General features: G+C 44.9%; 1 protein-coding gene across 5 annotated transcripts in view; it reads right to left on the bottom strand.

The window, feature by feature from the left end:
• NT5C2 (5'-nucleotidase, cytosolic II) overlaps window positions 1-15,185 on the bottom strand; it is a 64,970-nt gene extending 49,785 nt beyond the window's left edge. For 4 of the 5 annotated variants that reach the window (XM_072129300.1, XM_072129301.1, XM_072129303.1 and 1 more), the window contains exon 1: window positions 9,775-9,839. In XM_072129300.1, the coding sequence (XP_071985401.1) occupies window positions 9,775-9,804 (30 nt within the window). In that variant the 5' untranslated portion in view covers window positions 9,805-9,839. Of the gene's footprint in view, window positions 1-9,774; window positions 9,840-15,068 lie in introns of those variants that run through there. The other variant, XM_072129304.1, reaches the window with a different exon arrangement.
• Between the last annotated feature and the right edge of the window lie 8,093 nt (window positions 15,186-23,278).

Raw genomic sequence — 23,278 nt, 5'->3', positions numbered from 1 at the left:
TGGGTGTTTTACGCGGGTGTTTTACCGCTGATCGCCGCCGGCTCGTCGCTCCCCGTGACGTCATCCGGGAGCGGCGATCTGTCGCCATGGTAGCTTCGGGTCTCACGAAGCTACTTCAAGTTAACCCATTCATTACAATGTGCTGTCAGCACATGTAGGGGGGCGGGAAGGGGTTAATCTAAAGATTAAAAAAAGTGCAATACAGCGGTTTATGGAAATAACCAAAATATGCTCCTGCACCAGCTCACCCGAAAACGAGGAGTCCGATGGGGTCCCAGTTACCTCAATCGGACCCCTCATCGCTCCCGGAGAGTAACGGAGGAGACACCACGCATAGATCGTTCTGGTCCATACATCTCAATGGAGCTGACTGAAATTGTCAAGCGCCAAGAAGAGGACTGACTACACAGCTGACACTCCAAAAAACATCCAAGATACAGGGCAGAAAACTTTCCCCACCATAAAACTTAGTACACTCTGAGAAGCTGAGTCAATGACCTGGTGCGTAAAGAGTAGATAATATTAATTAAAAAAAAAAAAATTGTAAACCAACTTTTCCAGGATACAAAAAAAAATTTCCTTTTTTAATGGGTCATCAAAAAATGAACAGATCCTGAGTATAAAGCTTGAGTCATATACAGCCGTCCTTATGGATTGTGCACTGCAGTAGTAGTTAAAACTTGTAATAAAAAGTATTGAACTACAGGCAGCACGTGGACTTGGATGAATCACATCACCTTTAAAGAAGGTTGGACTATTCTTTAACCCGGACAAGAATAGAAACTGAATGTAACAATGACCGGGAGGATCCTGTACCACCCCTATGCAGCACGGACATCATCCAATCCAGTAAGATATCTGCCACTTTCTAGACGCCATGAAGAGGAGGGTGTCCTTGACTGACAGGAGGAATTACGTTGAACAGACAATTTACTGACAATGAGTCACGTTGTAGGGGGGAGCGGCTGCTTTTTTCCTTTGCTCGGAAATTCATTAGGAGAAATGATTTGACATTTGCCACTGCCAAGTCTCATTATCAAGTATCTATTACAGGATCAAAGCAAGGTCAGGGTAAATATAATACCAAGAGCCTACTAATTATTCTGCCACTAGGAATTACTGAGTACAGTCATTACATACCTTGTACCTACAGGGGGGAAAGGGTTAATATAAAATTACTTTAAGAATACCAATAAAGAAGGCTATAGGACCTCCTCTTGGGCCACAGCTCATGAATACAATGGACTCCAGTGTCACAGAACACACAGAAATACTGAAAACTATATTATTTTCATTACATTGTAATGTGTCTGCACATAAAAATGATACAACTTATCACTACCTTCATGGCCGACTCTAAGGGAGCGCTGTAGTGTTTTCTTCATGTTAATAAGAATATCTTTAGGAAGAAAAAAAAAAGAAATCCAAATATAACGTGCAATTCTATGAAAATAGTTTACACCCCCCTCCTCCTACTGAACTAGATAAATTACTTTTAGGGCAAGTTCAAAAGGGAGTATTTTGCCATTAAAATGAAGGGCAGGCAGCCAAGAAATGATGTGTCCTATATATCTAAAGTCAATTAAGGCTGGATGCCATTCAGGATATAGGGAATTATTGTCAAGATCCGCTTTGAATCTTGACCTGGTTTTTCCAGTGGAAAACACGTCAAATACCACCCACGTAACCTTATAGTGGAAGTAATTACACATCATTATAGTCTATAGGAGATACGTGAACTATTTACCTACTTATCACAATAGGAACCTGCTTAGTAATTCTTTTGACATCACTCAGATACTGGGTACAAAGTCCTGGAAGGTGATAAATGAACAATATGTATTGATCTTTGGTAGAGATTTACATCGCCCCCTATCTGCACAGGAAAGATAATGCCCTCACATGGTCTTGAGTGCGTGTGAGGGAAGGACAAAGCCTTGGAACTAAATCCTCAACAAGGCAGTAACCAAAGAGCTGCTACATTCCCCGCGTTAACAGCTGACAGCCGGCGCATCGGAAAAACATGGTTAAAAGTGAAGGTTGACCTCTACTGACCTACAGGGATGTACGAGAGTCACATATACAGAAGAGCCACAGGATAATACACCCAGAAGATCCTGTAACCTGTGTGCTGTACCCCATGCTATCCACTCATCTGCAAGGCAATAGAAGGGAATAACACGTACAGCACACGCAGCGGAATCACTGCAGAATTTACCCCACAGTGGGAATTCCACAGCCATTCTACAAGTAACTAAATATTACCCAAAATTGCCTGTTTTCTGATGTGTTTTCTTATGAAGTGATTTTGCTGCATTGCAGCTTCACTCGCTAAACTGCTACAGCATGAGGCTACAATCTCATGTTTTTGTAAGGATACATCCGGAGGATTACCAATGTGTCCTTACAACAGAGTGCTAGGATGTATCTCACTGTGGATATGTGGTCCTGTTCCTCTTCTCCCCTGAAAGTGAGAGGAAGAGTGAATATTGGCAGCAACAAGTGATTGTTACCAATGTTCAGGGTGTTTCCCCCGGTGACATCGGGGATCTTCTAGAGCAGTGGTGGCGAACCTATGGCACGGGTGCCAGAGGTGGCACTCAGAGCCCTCTCTATGGACACCCTCGCCATCACCCCAGTGCAGAAATCAGCAGACAGGACTCGAGGCCTCTTGCAGTCGCAGGCAACCCAGGACCCTAGAAAGAAGCTACAGTTATAATCCAAGATTCCTCTCCTTCTTTCTACTATATTGGTGTCTTCAGGTGCCAATTCAATTTAAACCTGTGAAAGAGCAGGGAGTCATAAGTTACTGCTTAAATTGTCGCACTGGCACGTTGCAAAAAATATGTGGGTTTTGTTTGTAGTTTGGGCACTCAGTGTCTAAAAGGTTTGCCATGACTGTTCTAGAGTGTACACTCAGCAGAGGCGGAGGATGGATGCAATAATGTTGCGTTGATCCCATTATAAGCTCGAATTGCCTCCGCTAAGCATATACAGCAGGAAAGATATAGCTTGCTGCATCTTTCTTTCCTGCTGGATGGCATGTATACTGGACAGTCAGAACCAAAAAGGATGCATCCACCTGCCTGTATATGGTCAGCATATACACAGGGGGGGGGGGGGGGGGACTTACCTGGTGAATACACTAAGGATCCATAAAACATGATGTGCATGCTGCCTTACACAGTAGATATCCCAAACAGAAAAAACTGTGTAAACCGAAGAACAAAGAGATAGAGTGGCACTGTGAGAGGTTGGATTAAATCCAGTATGGGTGCAAGCTTATAAGAGTCTGGCCCAAGACCCCAAAGGTCCACTAAATCCAAAGGAGAAAAGCAGCACTCTGTCTTAGTTTCAAAGATTTATTCACATGTGGATACAAAGCAACGTTTCAGCTAACTCAATGTAGACAGACATTCTCAAGCCGTGCCATTCTCACACATTGAGCTACCGGTACATTGCATTAGCTGAAATGTTGCTTTGTATCCACATGTGAATAAATCTTTGGAAACAAAGATGTAGTGCTGAATTTACACAAACATATACCAACCTGGCTACGGCCCAGAGGGCACACGGTCGTGTAAATTTGGCCTTAGGGTACATTGCATTTTACACTGTGGCGCGATGAAGAGGAGGAGGGGTGACCATACACACACACAGCGTACGGGTCATACACATGGGGAAAGATAGGACATGTCCTATGTTTTTCCCGTGTATGGAGCAGTATGGTGCCAGCCGTGTATGGCACAGTATCGCTCTTTGCGGCCATTGTCATCTATGGGAGACGTATGACATACGTCCCCCATGAGGTTGTGTGAATGCGGCCTAAGTTTTCAAAGTGATCCTTCACACACAAATAGAGAAATTTGACCATAAATTAGGCTTTACAAATCTGGTTCTCACGGTTTTACTCCAGTTGCCGCTATGTATTTACCGTCCACTTTCAGGTATGTTAAGAGATGTCTCCAGGAAAGTTGTCTGAAAGTCATCACCACTGCCACTGCTCTGACAATGGACCAGAACAGATGGCAGTAGAAACATTGAAAACCAGAGCCTGTTTTATATGTGAAATGTCATAAATACCTGATGCCAGAGGAGTGACCAGCACCATTCCAAGCACAAAAGTCTATTAACCTCCATCTCGCTCCCTTTATGGATACAACATTGATTTGATTAAACATGTGCACGCTTTGTTCAGGTCAGTGGAGAGCCGAATACAGCCGAGACTGCTGGCTCAGCAATTTTTAGCACCCAGATCACCGCTCTATTCCAGAAGGGAGTGAGATGAAATTGACAAACGTTCTCGTGAATTTTATTACATATGTATCTATAAATACGGTTGGGAATATAACTTATACTTGTTTTGTTATCTCCATATTTCATCTCGAGTTACCTCCCTAAAACTAAGATTTCACACGCGCAATTACTTTGAGAGAAGGTTTGCCTGTTTACCAGGAATAGTTAGGGTTAAAGGTTAATGAACAAGTCTGCACATGGTGAATAAAAAGGCAATTTACTAAGAAATTGCCAAATCATTGGTAGAATGGTGACTGAAGTAATGTGGGATCATGGGACACATGAAGGTCACATATCACATTCCAGGCACATCCACAGACAACACTGCAGCTGCCAGAGGTCATGCGTATAACAATGGGGGATTCTTAAATCTCACACAAACATAGGATGGGGGCAGTGAGAAGTCCTGGGTGATAACAGAGCAATAGTGGGTCCACAAACTGCAACACCGATCCTTCCTCTATATCCGAGGTACAATTATATCCTGGCGTGGTAATATATCTCGTGTGACAACTGCTAGCTCCCACATACATGGGAATAATCTCTTAGATTTAAGATACTCTGGGACTTTCCATCTGGGACTTCCATGACTTGGACGTTTGCAGATAAAGTCCAATCACAAAACAAGAAAGAAAGCTGGGGTCACAAGTTTCAGATATGTGAAATAGATCCATCCCTGCCAAAAAGAAACACTCCAGATACACAGGTCATATACAACTTATTTTAAAGGGATTAAACTTTACTCTAAACTTCATGGTCCCGAAGATATTTAGAAATTTATAGAAACAGGCAAGTGACCAAGTCCACTGACGCATGCAAATTCCACCTCATTAAAAGGGGTATTTCCATGAAGACAAGATTCTTAAATATACTCAGGATAACAAATACACTGTCATTAACAAAAATACAGCTTTTCACATACAGAATTCCAACCTTTCTCAATCAGTGCTGGTGTTTACAATTTTGGTTGCCCGTGGATACTACCGTAAATCTTCTGACTATGGTCAGATTCTTCTTATGAATATCTTCTCCTGTCTGCACACTGCAGTGTTGTCTGCTTCCAGCCCCTCCCTCCACATAACAAGACCAGCTCAGTCACAGGCACTTCCTGTCAGCAAGTAGCAGTGTGCAGAGACTGACTCTACAAGCTATAGACAGATAAGGCCTTTAATCAGGGGAAAGGTATGGAGATATATAGCAGAGCTGACTGTGTCTTATCGCTGAGAGTGTCATTGTGTTATATCCATCTCATATCTCTGATCTGTCTCATCTCTCTTTTCTATGTGAGCTAGTAGAATGTTCAGAGCCTAAACGAAGTATCTATAAACCTGCTATTCTAAGCACATTGTCAGCTCACAGCATCTCATAGCACAGAGGTATCATAAAGTGTCTGCTTAGAGAGTCCCTGCCCACACTCTGGAATCTTACACTGACCAGTAAAATTGTAAAGTAAAGGGTTAAAAAAATATCTTTATTGTGTAAACATCACTAGGGGATTAAAATTTGAGAACTTTCTTTCATGGGCAAATCCTTTTAAGCCAAGGTCAGTACCTGGGGCCTAACTTTATGCTGCATTTTGCAGTACAGACAGTCCCTGGGTTACATACAAGATAGGGTCTGTAGGTTTGTTCTTAAGTTGAATTTGTATGTAAGTCGGAACTGTATATTTTATCATTGTAATCCCAGCCAGAACTTTTTTGGTCTCTGTGACAATTGGATTTTAAAAATGTTGGGTTGTCATAAGAATCAATATTAACACTAAAGCTTCATGACAGACACCTGTGATAACTGTTACAGCTGATTATTGTAGCCTAGGGCTAAAATACAATAAATTACCAATATCCAGAGGTCCGTTTGTAACTAGGGGACCGCCTGTATACATAATGTTCTTAATTTCTTTAAATGTCTTTCTTTATAGAAAGACAATGATCAATTTTGTTCATAGCTTTTACAGATTTTTTTCTGTGAATGTTCCATTGTCCTGTACAATGAATAATATTAACCAATTGTCGCATACAGGTGTGAAATATGACATATGACATAGCTAATCCACCAAGAATAGAAACTCTATTTTAGTATCAACTGCATCTTCCTCACTAAATGGCGAGGAAATATTATATACAGGATAGACGTTAACAATATGATCAGTGGAGGTCACAGGGGTCGGATCACAAGAACAGGGGAGCCAATGAATTATGGAATAGAGTGGCAGGCCGAGTATGCTTCCTGCTGCTCCATTCACTAACCATAGCACAATGCAAGGAGCACACACAGGCAGGGAATGAGAATGCTGGAGATATCTGGGCTCAGCAATTTCTGAGACTCCCATAGCATTGATTGAAGCTTTAGGATCGACTTGCTGCTCCATCAATTTGTGAGAATGGGACCGCTGTTCTCAAGATTGGGGATTTTAGCAGGGAAATTATCATTTTGGTTCCCTCTCATATTGCAGATCGGGCTGCCAGTGTGGTAGCATGCAAAATGTGGCGGTGCCATAAACTCAGTGTAAATAGAGGGGCTGGGGCAAAAGGAAAAGTTCCTTAAAGGGGCTTCCCACTTTCAGCAAATAAATGCTATTGTTTATGTAATGAAAAGTTATACAATTTTCCAATATACTTTCTATATCAATTCCTCAATATTTTATAGATCCCTCCTTGCTGTCATTCTATAGGAAGCTTCTATCTTTCTTGTATATAAAAAAAAAAAAAGTCCCTGGTCATGTGATGTCACACAGGTGCACGGATTGTTATATTACACAGCTCTGGTCAGGGTGATGCCACACGTCCCGTTTTCAGTTTGTTTTAACGCATGCGTTTTAGTCTGTTAAAAAGGTGCGTCAGTTTTTTAAAAGGCATCCGATTTTTTAAACACATCTGGACTGAAAAAGCGTGCGTTAAAATGGACTGAAAACGGGTCCTGTAGCATCACCCTTAGGCTACATTCACACGACCGTATGATGACATATTTTTAGGGCGACGTATATACGTCCCCCCCCCATAGGCTGGCAATGGGCGCACAATGGCGTACGGGAGAATGTCCTATCTTTTCTCGGCATACGCCGCTGTGCGTCAAATATCCCTATAGAGAGGGGCGGGTGTGAGTAGCGCTCACCTCCTCCTCCTATCCCCTGTGTCGATGTGTGCCCGCCGTGCTATGGTACACAAGGCACAAGTGTCTGAATGTAGCCTTATTGTGATATAATGAGCCTTGCACCTGTGTGACATCACATGATCAAGGACAGGTTTTGTAACCTCAGGGTCCGTTCACAAGTGGTGTTTTGGATACATCAAAACTCTAGCGTCAGAACGCATGCGTTTTTAAATGTTACAATATGTTTGGCTGGAAGCGGTTTTCTTCATTACTGCATTGTTTTGACGCATCCAAATGTGTGAATGAACTTTTAGGAAGTAAACAACTGTTAGATGACAGCAAGCAGAGATCTAGAAAACACTGAAGTATTGATGCAGAAAGTATATTGGAAAATTTTAGAACTTTTCATTACACAAACAATAGCAATTATTTGTGGACAACCCCTTTAGCTCTCTTAAAACCCTTCGGGCATAATCCTTAGCAGGGCAAGTACACTTGATTTTTTTTTTTTAAATGAAGATGATGCCATTACTAACCAACCAGAACTCCTCTGAAAAAAAAAAAAAAAAAAAAAGCAGTGTGGAAGAATGGGGAAGCTCAAACAGCAATCACTTTTATAAGAAGCTCTAATAAATGAGAGCTGTTTTTTTCTTTTTTCATGGAAAACATCTACAGTTATCTATGATGCTACTTTCCCTCATTCTACAGTACATCAAGAAGGCCTAAATCTTGTCAAACTTGCATGATATATGATGGTCCTTCTGTATCGATAATTAAGTAACTTTTTTTCTCTTACGTTAAATGTTACACTGAGGGTGATGCCACACATGACGTTTTCAGTCCGTTTACCAAGCATTTGGCTGCTTATGTGTTTATCTATTACGATGATTGAGAAAAACGGACAAAATGGTCAAAAACGGATGCTTAAAAACGGACCAAAAACGCCATGTGTGGCATCACCCGCAGCGCGTGGGGAGAGGAGGAGGGGGAGAGCGCTGCTCACCCCCGCCCCTCTCCATAGGGATATATGGCGCACGGCGCCGTATGCCCGGAAAAAATAGGACATGTCCTATTTTTTCACGGGGCACGGAGCAGTACGGTGCCGCACGTGTGCGGCACCTTAACGCTCCCGTAGGCCGCCGCACGCCCATTGCCGTCTATGGGGGACGTATATCGGCCGTATATACGTTGGCCGTATATACGCCCCCCTTGCGGTCGTGTGAATGCAGCCTAAGGCCCATTGTCCATGAGAGAGTTTGATGTGTGCTGGCTGGAACGTCCGGCCAAACACTCAACATGTCAGTTCAGTTCTGAGTTCTGATATTCCAGCAAGCACACAGTGCGAGTTTGATGCTAGGTTGATGCTAGTTGCATCAAACCTCCTCATGGGCAATAGGCCTAAGGTTCAGGTCTTACACAACGTTCCCTGCTCAAATTGTTACCGGAGCGTTCTCATTTTACAATCTGTCAGGAGATCTGTCAAACCCCGATTGCAGCTCCTATAGTTTCTATAGAGTTCAAAGGATACTAATGGTGGCCGAAACACATGGATACAAGCCCACCTTATGCCCTCTCACAAGTATATCTTATATGGATACACGGATTCAATTTATATTCAGGTAGCCCGTCTTATTAAAGTCTGCTGAACGACGCTTTACAGCCAGGGTGCTATAACAACACCTCCTGCAGATCTTATCTGTGCAGTATAAAATCCATACGTGAGTGGACTTGTCATCTGAACACAGGGAGCTGGTAAGGAACGGCTTACAGTCACAAGGTCACATTCATTACACAAGTAAATATTACCTTCCAGATACCAGCCGCACCTCAGGCTCTTTAAACATGGAGGTCAGTGGTTTCTAGATGGACCGTCATCCTATTCTTCAGAAAAACAAAATTCTTCCTCCGGGTGTAGGTAGGAGTTATGTAAAGGATACTGGAGTGTTTACTTCTGCCATAATGGAAAATCTCCTGATGATGAGCCGTCATAGTGATACAGTAGGCATATACAACCTCTACATGAGTCAATCTAAGATCACCAAGATCTGTGTCTATGGATCTACAACCCCCAGCCGCCATAATCACCACTACAGCGACACAAGCACGATCAACATCTACTGATGGCGAACACGTAGCGATAGAAGAAAATCCGAATGCCAAAGAGCTAAAAGGACAAAGACAGATTTCTAAACACGATCATGGTTTAATTACACTTAAGTATGTATGTAAAATGTAATTTCCCGCAGTTATCAGCTGGTCACAGCAGGAACACTAGAGCTCCCTACCTTCTGTCCTATATAAGAAACAGGAGGCAGCCAAAACCCGAAATTGTGTTCAACTATAAATGTAAACCACTGTTATTATCTATATGGCGCTGGTTACCCTTACCGGGTGGTCCACGGCATCGTAAAACTCCATGGTCCTTATGTAAAAACCGGAGTGGGTCACAATGGCTGCAAAGAGAGAAAAAGCCGAAGTATCTGCAATTATTCTGCATGTAACAAGCTGGAATGACTAATTATTCCGGGACACGGCCATCAGCATAATGAGGATACGATGCATCAACATCTGTGTAACACTATCACTGCCAGCACTTATTACTGGATAACAGCGGCTCACAAGGCCATTACAGTCTCCTTTAATAAAGGACACATTCAGGGAAGCTCCAGCGTATACGCTGAACGTATCCATAGACTATACTGGTAGACGGAGGCAACAATTTTGCCTCCATCTGCACAGTATACGGCAGATCACATAGTAGGAAACACAAGAAGGAAAGATGTAACAAGCTGTGTCTTTCCATCCTGCTCCCTCATGCTAAGCGACGCTTACACTCAACGGAGGCCAGAATAGCTTTGGGCGATGCAATGTTATAGCATCCATCCGCAGCCTCCCCTGAGCGTATGCTCTACGAGGATCCAAGCTATGTCTCTGTCCATATAAGGCCAGTTATAACACTGTGGAAACACCCTGATTCGCTTTCAGGGGAAAGGGGGAGGAATAGGACGATGTATCCCACTGTATGTGCATACAGTAATCCGCGTCCAAGCCCTCCATTGTACGGTTACACCAGGAATTGGCTCGACACATCCTTAGAATGTGATGTGAATGTAGCTTATTCTAAGTTGTCCCAGTAATAGTGAGTGAAGACTAGCTGCTATAAAATCTCCAATATACACTTCACATGGAGGAAAATCTGTGCCATAACTTTCCCAGAAGCATCTGCAGGATCAAGTAGGACATTATAGAGAAGTACTGACCTTTATGGATGTATATAAAGCGCTTGGGAGTCAATTCAGTCATTCAGCCTCTGCCCCCCTCCCTTCAGCCCCTTCTCACCATAGAATTCTATATAATTTGCTGACTCAGTAAGTCACAGTCCCTCTAGCAGGTCATATTTTGTGCATCTTATATGACGCATGGAGTCCCATCCCCAGCGCTGTGATTGGTCTGTGAAACAGGACCCTGCGCGGTTCAAGATTCACAGACTTAACAAAATCACTAGAGCCCATTTTACGCACGTGCTCTGTACGTGTTTCGGACGTACAAGGCTTGTATTGGACTTTGACCAAACGTCTTTGGAGATTACATATGTATTTATGAAGAGTTTGCGCCAGATGTGCGTCAGGACCGCACTGTGTCAGACAGGACAGAAAAAATGTGCCCCTAATGGGGTGTGTTACTGCTTAGTCAGAGTTTGCAACACATTTATTAGAGGGGCTCAAGAGAATTGTGCCGCAAGCGTTCTGTTAAAGGTGCACCAAAAATAAAAAGGTGCACACTTCCAGAGAAGTGCAGGGAGCGCCAGATAATCGGAGACCAATATTCAATAATCTGCCGCACCCTGCACAAAAGGCAAACTCACTTAGTACAGATTGCACTACTTTTGATAAATCTGAGACAGTGGGTTGTCAGACATGCCCCTTTTTTTTTTTTTTTCACGAGAAGTCTATGGTGACACATCAAAAAAACACATTGCACTCAGAGACACATGCAAGGGCGATGCATTTATCACTGATCAATCCCCACTAAAAAGATAGACCACAGTCATCAGTCTTCTTTCCATGCGTGTTATAGGTGCATGAAAAACTGTAAAAACTGATCGAAAACATTGTTAAAAACTGACACACTAAACAAATCCTGACCGATTGAAAACTGACTCAACTCTGAAAGAGAATGTCACTTTTTTTTCGCTGACCAAACCCTGATGAGACTCTGCCACACTCATATGACAGGGCCTAATGGAGTAGGGTGATAACAATCCCTGTCCCTGCTTTATGCAAAGTTTGTAGAAAAGTCAGTGACCATTAAAGGGGTTTTATGGGCCCCCATACTAATGACCAGTCCATAAGTAGTTGATGGGTGGCAGGTAGGACACCCAGCACCCATATTGCTCAGCTCTTTACACCACACTAGGGCTGGAAGAAGTCAGCTACATCTGCAGCGTGTCAGTCGTCCTGCAGCACTCATTTAGTAGTAGAGGGGGCTGCAAAATTCTTTTAAAGGGACTATTCACAGGGTCTTCATAGAGGAAGCCCCACAGCAAATTCCACCTTGTGAACACACTTACATGTATACATTGTTTCTTGTATGTAAACATCACCATAAAAGCCCTGAAGGAGGTGAACAGACACTGTTCAGTGTTTACTCACCACAATGTATTAGCACATGTGAATATGCAGACATAACCCTGCCAGGGTGCGAGTACATGTATATTCTAGCACCATACATGAAGTATTGTAAGAAATATTCTGCATTCATATAGAGAAAAAAAACATTTTCCATATGAAACTTTTATCTTATTCCTCATCACTCATCCGCAGACCAAAGGGAGCCGGTCACTATCTCATGGACCCATGGTTGTCATACAGCCAGATGACTCCAGGAGGCAATCCCTGACCTCAGTGCTGGATTGGTTGCTCTGCCGCCGATCCAGCAAGATGTTTGGGTCAGACACTTGAATGTTGGGTCCACTCACCTCTAGTTAGGACCACTCTGGCATACACACAACATGTACCTTTATTCATATACTATTGCCCTGTGTACATCTAGCTATGCTAATCACTATGGAATATGATGGCGCTACATAAAGATTATTATTATACTGATGCCGAGCAACTTCTGCAAACAACGCCCTGTGCCAAGTACAATAATCTACATACTAGTGGTAATCAGTGTACATTCAGTTTTATACTGACGCCCAGTCCTGTGTGGACCCCCCTGTATACTGGTGCCCAGTTCTGTGTGGACCCCCCTGTATACTGGTGCCCAGTTCTGTGTGCACCCCCCTGTATACTGGTGCCCAGTTCTGTGTGCACCCCCCTGTATACTGGTGCCCAGTTCTGTGCGCACCCCCCTGTATACTGGTGCCCAGTTCTGTGCGCACCCCCCTGTATACTGGCGCCCAGTTCTGTGCGCACCCCCCTGTATACTGGCGCCCAGTTCTGTGCGCACCCCCCTGTATACTGGCGCCCAGTTCTGTGCGCACCCCCCTGTATACTGGCGCCCAGTTCTGTGCGCACCCTCCTGTATACTGGTGCCCAGTTCTGTGTGCACCCCCCTATATACTGGTGCCCAGTTCTGTGTGCACCCCCCTGTATACTGGTGCCCAGTTCTGTGTGCACCCCCCTGTATACTGGTGCCCAGTTCTGTGTGCACCCCCCTATATACTGGTGCCCAGTTCTGTGCGCACCCTCCTGTATACTGGTGCCCAGTTCTGTGTGCACCCCCCTATATACTGGTGCCCAGTTCTGTGTGCACCCCCCTGTATACTGGCGCCCAGTTCTGTGTGCACCCCCCTGTATACTGGCGCCCAGTTCTGTGTGCACCCCCCTGTATACTGGCGCCCAGTTCTGTGTGCACCCCCCTGTATACTGGCGCCCAGTTCTGTGTGCACCCCCCTGTATACTGGCGCCCAGTTCTGTGTGCACCCCCCTGTATACTGGCGCCCAGTTCTGTGTGCACCCCCCTGTATACTGGCGCCCAGTTCTGTGTGCACCCCCCTGTATACTGGCGCCCAGTTCTGTGTGCACCCCCCTGTATACTGGCGCCCAGTTCTGTGTGCACCCCCCTGTATACTGGTGCCCAATTCTGTGTGCACCCCCCTGTATACTGGCGCCCAGTTCTGTGTGCACCCCCCTGTATACTGGCGCCCAGTTCTGTGTGCACCCCCCTGTATACTGGCGCCCAGTTCTGTGTGCACCCCCCTGTATACTGGCGCCCAGTTCTGTGTGCACCCCCCTGTATACTGGTGCCCAGTTCTGTGTGCACCCCCCTGTATACTGGTGCCCAGTTCTGTGTGCACCCCCCTGTATACTGGTGCCCAGTTCTGTGTGCACCCCCCTGTATACTGATGCCCAGTTCTGTGTGCACCCCCCTGTATACTGGTGCCCAGTTCTGTGTGCACCCCCCTGTATACTGGTGCCCAGTTCTGTGTGCACCCCCCTGTATACTGGTGCCCAGTTCTGTGTGCACCCCCCTGTATACTGGTGCCCAGTTCTGTGTGCACCCCCCTGTATACTGGTGCCCAGTTCTGTGTGCACCCCCCTGTATACTGGTGCCCAGTTCTGTGTGCACCCCCCTGTATACTGGTGCCCAGTTCTGTGTGCACCCCCCTGTATACTGGTGCCCAGTTCTGTGTGCACCCCCCTGTATACTGGTGCCCAGTTCTGTGTGCACCCCCCTGTATACTGGTGCCCAGTTCTGTGTGCACCCCCCTGTATACTGGTGCCCAGTTCTGTGTGCACCCCCCTGTATACTGGTGCCCAGTTCTGTGTGCACCCCCCTGTATACTGGTGCCCAGTTCTGTGCGCACCCCCCTGTATACTGGTGCCCAGTTCTGTGCGCACCCCCCTGTATACTGGTGCCCAGTTCTGTGCGCACCCCCCTGTATACTGGTGCCCAGTTCTGTGCGCACCCCCCTGTATACTGGTGCCCAGTTCTGTGCGCACCCCCCTGTATACTGGTGCCCAGTTCTGTGCGCACCCCCCTGTATACTGGTGCCCAGTTCTGTGCGCACCCCCCTGTATACTGGTGCCCAGTTCTGTGCGCACCCCCCTGTATACTGGTGCCCAGTTCTGTGTGCACCCTCCTGTATACTGGTGCCCAGTTCTGTGTGCACCCTCCTGTATACTGGTGCCCAGTTCTGTGTGCACCCTCCTGTATACTGGTGCCCAGTTCTGTGTGCACCCTCCTGTATACTGGTGCCCAGTTCTGTGTGCACCCCCCTGTATACTGGTGCCCAGTTCTGTGTGCACCCTCCTGTATACTGGTGCCCAGTTCTGTGTGCACCCCCCTGTATACTGGTGCCCAGTTCTGTGTGCACCCTCCTGTATACTGGTGCCCAGTTCTGTGTGCACCCTCCTGTATACTGGTGCCCAGTTCTGTGCGCACCCCCCTGTATACTGGTGCCCAGTTTTGTGCGCACCCCCCTTTATAATGTGAGTTGCTGTACTCTATATACATCTGTTCACATTGCGGGCGGCTGTGTATGCGTCTTCCATCCTTTGTATAAGCTCGGGCTGCAGTTGGCATATGCTGTGTATCATGGTGCCTCAGTATAAGACACGTCACCCAAAGTGATTACTCCTGAACTACCCCAGAGCGGCCCGCATGACTCCCGGTGCCTCCCCGCAGCCCAGGCATATCTCCCGGTACACGGACACCCGCTCCCCGGTACTCACCTTCCTTTCCTGTCAAGAGACAGCGACCAGAAACCAGATACGCAGTGCGCATGCGTAGCGCCCTCCACTCAGGGATCGGAGGCAAAGTTCTAACTCGGACGAAAGCGCAGAAAACAGATACTATGCAAACAGTAACGTCACAGCCATACGTCAGCGCCACGAACCCCGGCCCCGCCCCCTCAGCGGCGCAAACTAATAAAAGACATCTAAAACTGAAGCAGAGAAGCGGCCTATATACCCAACACACAATATTTAACAGGGGCATGAGACATGCTCCACCACCACAATTTACCCCTCAGCTGAGCAGCTGGGAGTGTGAGGCTGCGTTCACACGCTGCGTTATATCACGTTTTTTGCTGCTTTTTGACGCATTCCAAAGGCTTTCACCATGATCGCACGCTGAGTTTACATTGCGTTTTAGCAAAAGTGATCAAGGCTGAAGCCTTTGGAATGTGTCAGAAACGCTACAAAAAACGCAATTCATTGTGTGAACACGGCCTCAATGTGCCTCCATTCTAAAGACTGGGGGTGTCAGCCGTCAGACCCCACTTATGTGTACCTTGGGTGTTCAGTGTATAGCGTGCGGTGGCCAGATGTCCCAATGCACCACAGTGCCAAGAACAGGACCCTGAGTGATATATGACACAAGGAGTCAAATGATTACGCAGAGTCCTCTGCTCTAGTGTCGGACAGGGATACCTTGGTCCCCCCACATAGTTGGGATGCTGTATGATAAATATATGTATAAATTACAGAGAGAGGGTACCTTGTCCAGCACTACTAATGCAGGGCCTGGGGGTCCACCTAACTCAGGGGCCCTCCGGTGGATCCACCTGTTCACCTATGGGCCAGCCCAAGCCTGCTCTGCTCTGCACTTAGTATGTGCAATTCGCCCAGCACATGATCTATGACGCACAGACAAACCCTTTCGTGTGCCACTGGTCTACGTTCACGGCTGATCTGGGATTTGCATGAGTAAAACATGAAGAAAAAATATAACTGCATTGCTCACCTGCGCCATTGTGCGAGTTAAAGCTGGGCCAATTTCTGAAACAATTCACACAGAAAAACAGAAAAAAATCCAGCAATCAGCCAGGTCCATCAAACATATCTAGATTTAAAACACACTTTTATTGGAGTCATTCTAAAAAGAATAAAGCAAAATGGCGCCATGAAAACTAACACGTTTCAAATACGATTCTTAAACATAGTCAGGGGTGTAACTTGTGTGAGTGCAGAGGGTGCATAGGAGGCTTCGGGGCCTTGCACAGACCTTGCAATGGGGCCCAGCAGCTAAAAGTTACACCACTGATCAAAGATAAAAAGTATCACGTAACATGGAAGTGACATCAACCATCACACGACTATGATTAACAGTTGCATAGATTTGAAACGAGTCAAGCGTCATAATACTTTTTTCTTTTTTAAATTATTCTAATATAAGTATGTTTTTCATTGAAATATTTTTGATGGACCTGGCCGTTTGCTGGATTTTTTCTTCATGAATGGAAAAAACATGCCTTATTCTATAAAAACGTATTCTATATTAGGTTTTCTATTATGTTATGTTATGTTATGTTAATTAATGCGCTTGAATGTGACCTATTGCCTCATACATCCGACCACGTACATTATGATCCCAACTCATCTGTAGTCCGTTGTTTGCCCTGTGTCATCAGTATGTAAGGTCTACAATAGTAATGACTGCTCCAAAATGTGACTGCAGCAGACAACCAGTGGCCATCATGGTCAAGTGCCTTATTACTATTGTATACTGATAAGCCATGATGAAAGTGATCAAGTGATAGCATCTCACCACATGCATGAAAAATAAATTGTAAGGACTGACAGAGGGGCAGTGCAGGATTTTGGAGGAAACAGGCAAACCTCCTTTATTCTTCTACATCTTTTATCTTTAAGTGACAGTGCATGGGAAGACATCTGAGGGTCTCTTTGATGTCTGTAGAAAGTGCACGCCTGGCACCAAACAATGTTCAGTGATAAAACCATTTAAGAACACCAGGCTTTACAAGAACCAGACCCAATAACATGTGGGATATTTGCCAGCCTCATGTGTCAGGGGTGTACACTGTGTAAAGCTTCTAGGTATGGCATTATTTACTGCTTATGCTGACTATAACCTGGTTGCTCAAAATACTGTACCTGAAATAGCCAAGGAATATGAACATGAATCATCTTATATCATGTTCTACTTTTTGTAATTTCCCAAGACTTTTTCAGGCAGTCCTAGATGTACACATACAGGGTCGGCTCCAAGTTTCAGTAGGCCCTTGGGCGACAGAGCCTCAGTGGACCCCTTTGCAGTGAACTCATATGGCGAAATTAAAAATTCTGAAACTAAAACAGTCTTCTGTTCCTTAGTTTATCATACCGAACAGCCCCCTCATGTTATTTTAAATAAACCTCCCTCACTCCCTATGGATTAATTAGATACAACTCCCTTCACCCCCATTGGCTTCCTTATGTGGGCCCCCAGCAGCTCTGGGCCCCGGGTATGTCCATTTATATCTTTAGGAAGAGCTTGACTGTCCATGTACTGGAATTTTGATAAAAGGGGTCAATTTTAACCCATATGATTCTGTTGTCTATCTCTAAATAAAAGGAGTCAGAAGTGTCTAATAAAGAAATAGCGAGGCATATCAATATATGTGTTTACTTCTGCAACTTACCTCAGCTACACACAACTAATCTGATGCCTATATTGTATTTCGAAAAGCTGTCATCACTCAACACAAGAACGGAGCAAGGAAAACTGAATTCCTATACCCTTCTCAGACTAAAAGAATTTAAAATTTGATGGTTCCATCATCCATTCCATTATCCAATAGTCAATAAGATCCATCAATAATATTATGGAATTAAAGGAAACCTGATCTGCAAGCAACATACTATAGAGAAGAGTGATACATCATTTTATGAGAAAAGATTCAGTTTAACTTAATCTTAATCTTTGTTCTTTCTCTGTTGAAACGTCAGGGAGGTGTTCCTATCAGTAATTGAAAGCTATCTGTATACACCCAGATAAAGAGGCTAAGGAGTCTATCACTGATAGGACCACCTCCTATACAGAGCGGAGATTAAAGTGTACAAAATACACTTATTTCATTATACTGAATATTTTCCCACAAAACCCTATGTATATCAATTTCCTCAGCTCTTCCTGCTCTATAACATTCTACCTGTAGATTACACAGAATTGTTATGGTGTCAGGTTATCTTTTAACACCAAGGTAGCAAGCATATGGATGCATCAGAAATTCCTGATAAGTGTGCGTTCTATTTCTAGGACCCTCATCTATCGATAGAATAGGGTTAGGGGGTCGGCTTTGACAAATCTCTTATATGCACTGTACACTATAGCAATAGTCCAATCATCCTCATGGACTGTAAGCTCTTGTGTCACCCCCTCATCCTCATAGACTGTAAGCTCTTGTGTCACCCCCTCCACCTTCATAGACTTTAGCTCTTGAAGCCTCACCCTCATGGACTGTAAGCTCTTGTGTCACCCCCTCATCCTCATAGACTGTAAGCTCTTGTGTCACCCCCTCATCCTCATGGACTGTAAAATCTTGTGTCACCCCCTCATCCTCATAGACTGTAAGCTCTTGTGTCACCCCTGCATCCTCATAGTCTGTAAGCTCTTGTGTCAGCCCTCATCCTCATAGACTGTGAGCTCTTGTGTCATCCCCTCATCCTCATAGACTGTAAACTCTTGTGTCACCCCCTTATCATCATATACTGTAAGCTTTTGTGTCACGCCCTCATAGACTGTAAGCTCTTGTGTCACGCCCTCATCCTCATAGACTGTAAGCTCTTGTGTCACCCCCTCATCCTCATAGACTGTAATCTCTTGTGTCGTCCCTCCCTCATCCTCATAGACTGTAAGCTCTTGTGTCCCCCCCCCTCATCCTCATAGTCTGTGAGCTCTTGTGTCCCCCCCTCATCCTCATAGACTGTAGGCTCTTGTGTCACCCCTCATCCTCAGAGACTGTAAGCTCTTGTGTCACCCCCTCATCCTCATAGACTGTAAGCTCTTGTGTCACCCCCTTCATCCTCAAAGACTGTAAGTTCTTGTGCCCCCCCCCTCTCATCCTCATAGACTGTAAGCTCTTGTGTCACCCCCTCATCCTCATAGACTGTAAACTCTTGTGTCACCCCCTCATCCTCATAGACTGTAAGCTCTTGTGTCACCCCCTCATCCTCATAGACTGTAAGCTCTTGTGTCACCCCCTCATCCTCATAGACTGTAAGCTCTTGTGTTACCCCCTCATCCTCATAGACTGTAAGCTCTTGTGTCACCCCCTCATCCTCATAGACTGTAAGCTCTTGTGTCACCCCCTCATACTCATAGACTGTAAGCTCTTGTGATCAGGGCCCTCACTCCTATTGTTCCATATGACGGTTTGTACTCTGTAGTGTAATATATTTGTATATGTCCCCTACATTTACCCAAAAATTAACTAGAGAAGGAAAGTTTCAATGCAATGTGAAGTGGTAAATACCAATCAGTGGTTGAGTTCAATACCATTTGAGCATTTGCAGAATCTATTTTAGACTACGCTCTCAGATTAAGAGCTGCAACTATGGAAACTACATCAAGGATCATTTATCTCTAAGCAAAAACAAACAGTGTTCAAACATGAATATAAAGAGCAAATTAACCCCGAAGGTAGGAAGCAGCCATGTAAAATACTCTTCTACAGCTTGGCTACATTATGAATGCAGTTCAGTGGAGCACCAAATTCAGACATATTTAAAGGGCACCTGTATCCAGATTTTACCCCGTTAAACTACTAACCACTCAGGTAGGGTATGAATCTAGAGATCCAGGCAGTGAAATACATAGTTGTAAATGCAAAATGCAGATAAAGATTGAGTTCTCGCCTATTTTTAAATTGCATCTATCACACAGAATGACAAGCCTAATGTGATCTGAAAGATGAGATCCTTAATATGATGCTGAAGAAAAGAATGTTCCTAAGTACTACACCAAAATTAAATAAGAACAAAACAACATGTGTAAAGTAGCAAATCAATGAAAAGTAACTTTATTGAAGTTTGGACACAAGACAAACAAAAACAGGACAAGAGTATCATAAAATCATTTAAAAAGGAATGCACCCTAGTGCACCCATATATACAAAATCCTCTGGAGCCCGACACCTGATAATGTCGGGTTTAACCAGACCTGGGCCTCACATAAGCCATCCCACTATAGAATAATAAATGTGTAAACCAAGCATGCGTCTGTGGGAGAAAGCTGTTGGCAGAATAGCTGTCAGACAGTCCAGCCCGAGGATATATAGGAATAAGAGCACAAAAGTGCATGTGAATCCTCTGCGCTGGAGTAGCTGGTGGGGTCTGAGGGTAAAGCAGAATAATGTTGGTGATTGCGTAATTGCCTATGGGCTTCAGAAATATACTGTTCCGTTGGCCACAATACGACGTTCCCGCCCTTGTCGGCCTCTTTTATAACAAAGGCGGTATTCTTACGCAGATCTTGAATTGCCTGCCGTTCGTCTCTGGACAGATTCTCAAATTTTCGTGGTTCCTCCTTAAGATCTCGTATATCGCGGACCATACAATCCAAAAAAATTTGAATGGCTGGAAATAAACGTAAATTAGGAGTGGCCTGTGACGGTGTGCGTGGGGTAAACTGTGACCTACCTGTTATCCTACCTTGTGTTTCCTCATTTTCTCTTAGGAGATCCAAGAGATCTGAGAAGGTCCTGCGGTCCAAATCCGACATATGGTCCATGAGAGAAGGCTGGTGGTATAGAAGTTTGAATGTTAACTGTCTACAGTATAAATATACATCTTTTATGAGAGTGAACTTATCAAGCCTTTGCATCGGAGAAAAGCTCAAACCTTTACTCAGGACTTGCTGTTCAATGTCGGTTAATCTGTGGGTAGAGAGATTAATTATTTGTAGGTCATGCTTACCCTCCGTGCTTAGTTGTTGTGTTTGGGTTTTTGTGGGCCCCTCTTGTAGCTTGGCGACCACCGGTTCCGGAGACCTCTTTTTCTGATATTCGGTGTGTTTATATCTGAATTCCCTGGATCGCCGTCTAGTTCGCTTGTGTCCGACGATAAAAAATCCTCACTAGATGACATTTCTCTACTCTCTTTTGGTCTAATTGTGCGTTTCGGAAATCTCCTCCTATTGCCCGTGTGCGTCCATCTGTAAGCTTTTTTCTTTTCATAGTCGCCCCGATCCCTGGCAAATTTATTCTCCAAGATCTATGTGCTGTTTGCCAAATCCACGCTCTCCTTGCAGAGATCGACGTCTGCCTCCCACGCCTTAGGTCCTACCCTCCCGTGTATTTTCACCGTATACAATCCTGCGCTCAGGATATGTTTGGGTTTTTGACAAACCAAGTATCCTCCTATTTTGCACCTTTGTGCATATATCATACCACTTTTAGCCTTTTTGATGCTACCATGATGTAACATTCTTGTGATGCGACCATCATGGCTGATTGCATGTTCCGGTATGAGTGTCGGGCGAATGGGTGAATGCGCATGGGCCCATGCAGGTACACATGTTGGTCTGAGTGTGTCTATAACAACTGACGATTATGTATTTGAGATAAATCTGGTGCTCTGTTCATGTGTATGTTGCACTCTGTATGAATCACATATGCACTTTTGCACTTTTACAATCATTATTATTGTCTTTATCAGAATCATTGTTACCTATATATAATTATTTATGATATTGTCATAATGTTGTCCATAATTTATAATTTATGATTTGATATTGTTCACCATGTCTATAATATTTCATCATTGCTCTGGACACGCATAACAGCATTTGCATTGCATTTCAGCTTATGTACCCACTTCCACGCATCATGTTCACTCGTTGATAGCAATTTACTTTGCTCCCTACACTTTGATTAACATGTTCGTACTTACCATCATCTCTCTATCCGCGTCCTTGGCGTTGCCTGGATACGGGGGGTGCGCGTGCGCGGTTGGCGAGCCGCGTCAGCGGAAGTGACGCCGCGCCGCGGCGGGCTCCTCCCCGTTTCCGGTGACGCTGCTCCGGGCGCAGTTCCGACACACACCGGCCGCACACTAACAGCATCTGGCACAGGTATATATACTCGGGTACTCCGCTAGCAGGGCACCCCTGAGGAAGCCGCGATACGCGGCGGAACGCGTGGGGCGACTTGTCCTGGGTCCACATCTCCACCTCACATACCTGGTAAATATTGCAGGCTAGATGAGTGTCTAGTGGGCATGCTATCCACTTTCAGCTACTCCAGCGCAGAGGATTCACATGCACTTTTGTGCTCTTATTCCTATATATCCTCGGGCTGGACTGTCTGACAGCTATTCTGCCAACAGCTTTCTCCCACAGACGCATGCTTGGTTTACACATTTATTATTCTATAGTGGGATGGCTTATGTGAGGCCCAGGTCTGGTTAAACCCGACATTATCAGGTGTCGGGCTCCAGAGGATTTTGTATATATGGGTGCACTAGGGTGCATTCCTTTTTAAATGATTTTATGATACTCTTGTCCTGTTTTTGTTTGTCTTGTGTCCAAACTTCAATAAAGTTACTTTTCATTGATTTGCTACTTTACACATGTTGTTTTGTTCTTATTTAATGTAGCCATTTTTGCATGTGTGTAGCCCATTGAGTGGGTGTTTTTCACCAGTACAGATCCCAATTCCGTATACCTAAGTACTACACCAGTGATTTTCAACCAGTGTTCCGTGGCACACTAGTGTGCCGCGACACATGGTCCGGTGTGCCGCGGGAAAGTTCCCCAAACTCTGGTGCCCCCTGTGTTTTGTTTCCCGGGAATGCGCAGCGATGCGCAGTCACGGCTTCTTACAATATAGGAGACGTGTAAAATAACACATGCGCAAGCTGCTTGCAAGTGATGAGTGGTGTGCAAAGCTGGCATACCTGGCTGATATATTTCAATATCTGAATGAACTAAACACACGGTGCAAGGTCGAAATGAAAACCTGCTTACAAGCACTGATAAAATGAACGGATTCCATTTAAAGGTGCCGCTCTGGCAACAACATGTGTAACAAGCCCCAAAGCAAATAGCGAAGGGGCTGAGGACTGTAGGGGGTGGTTTCAAGCCTTCTGGTAGGCTGCTGGGGCTTGCCCCTTTACTCTTCCCGTGTGAGGTCACCGGAGGCGGTGTTTGGGGGCGGGTAAGG

This window comes from Engystomops pustulosus, chromosome 11, assembly GCF_040894005.1.
Source record: "Engystomops pustulosus chromosome 11, aEngPut4.maternal, whole genome shotgun sequence".
NCBI lineage: Eukaryota > Metazoa > Chordata > Amphibia > Anura > Leptodactylidae > Engystomops > Engystomops pustulosus.
The sequence above is the reverse complement of the archived record's forward strand: the minus strand, read 5'-3'. Positions and strand labels throughout refer to the sequence as shown.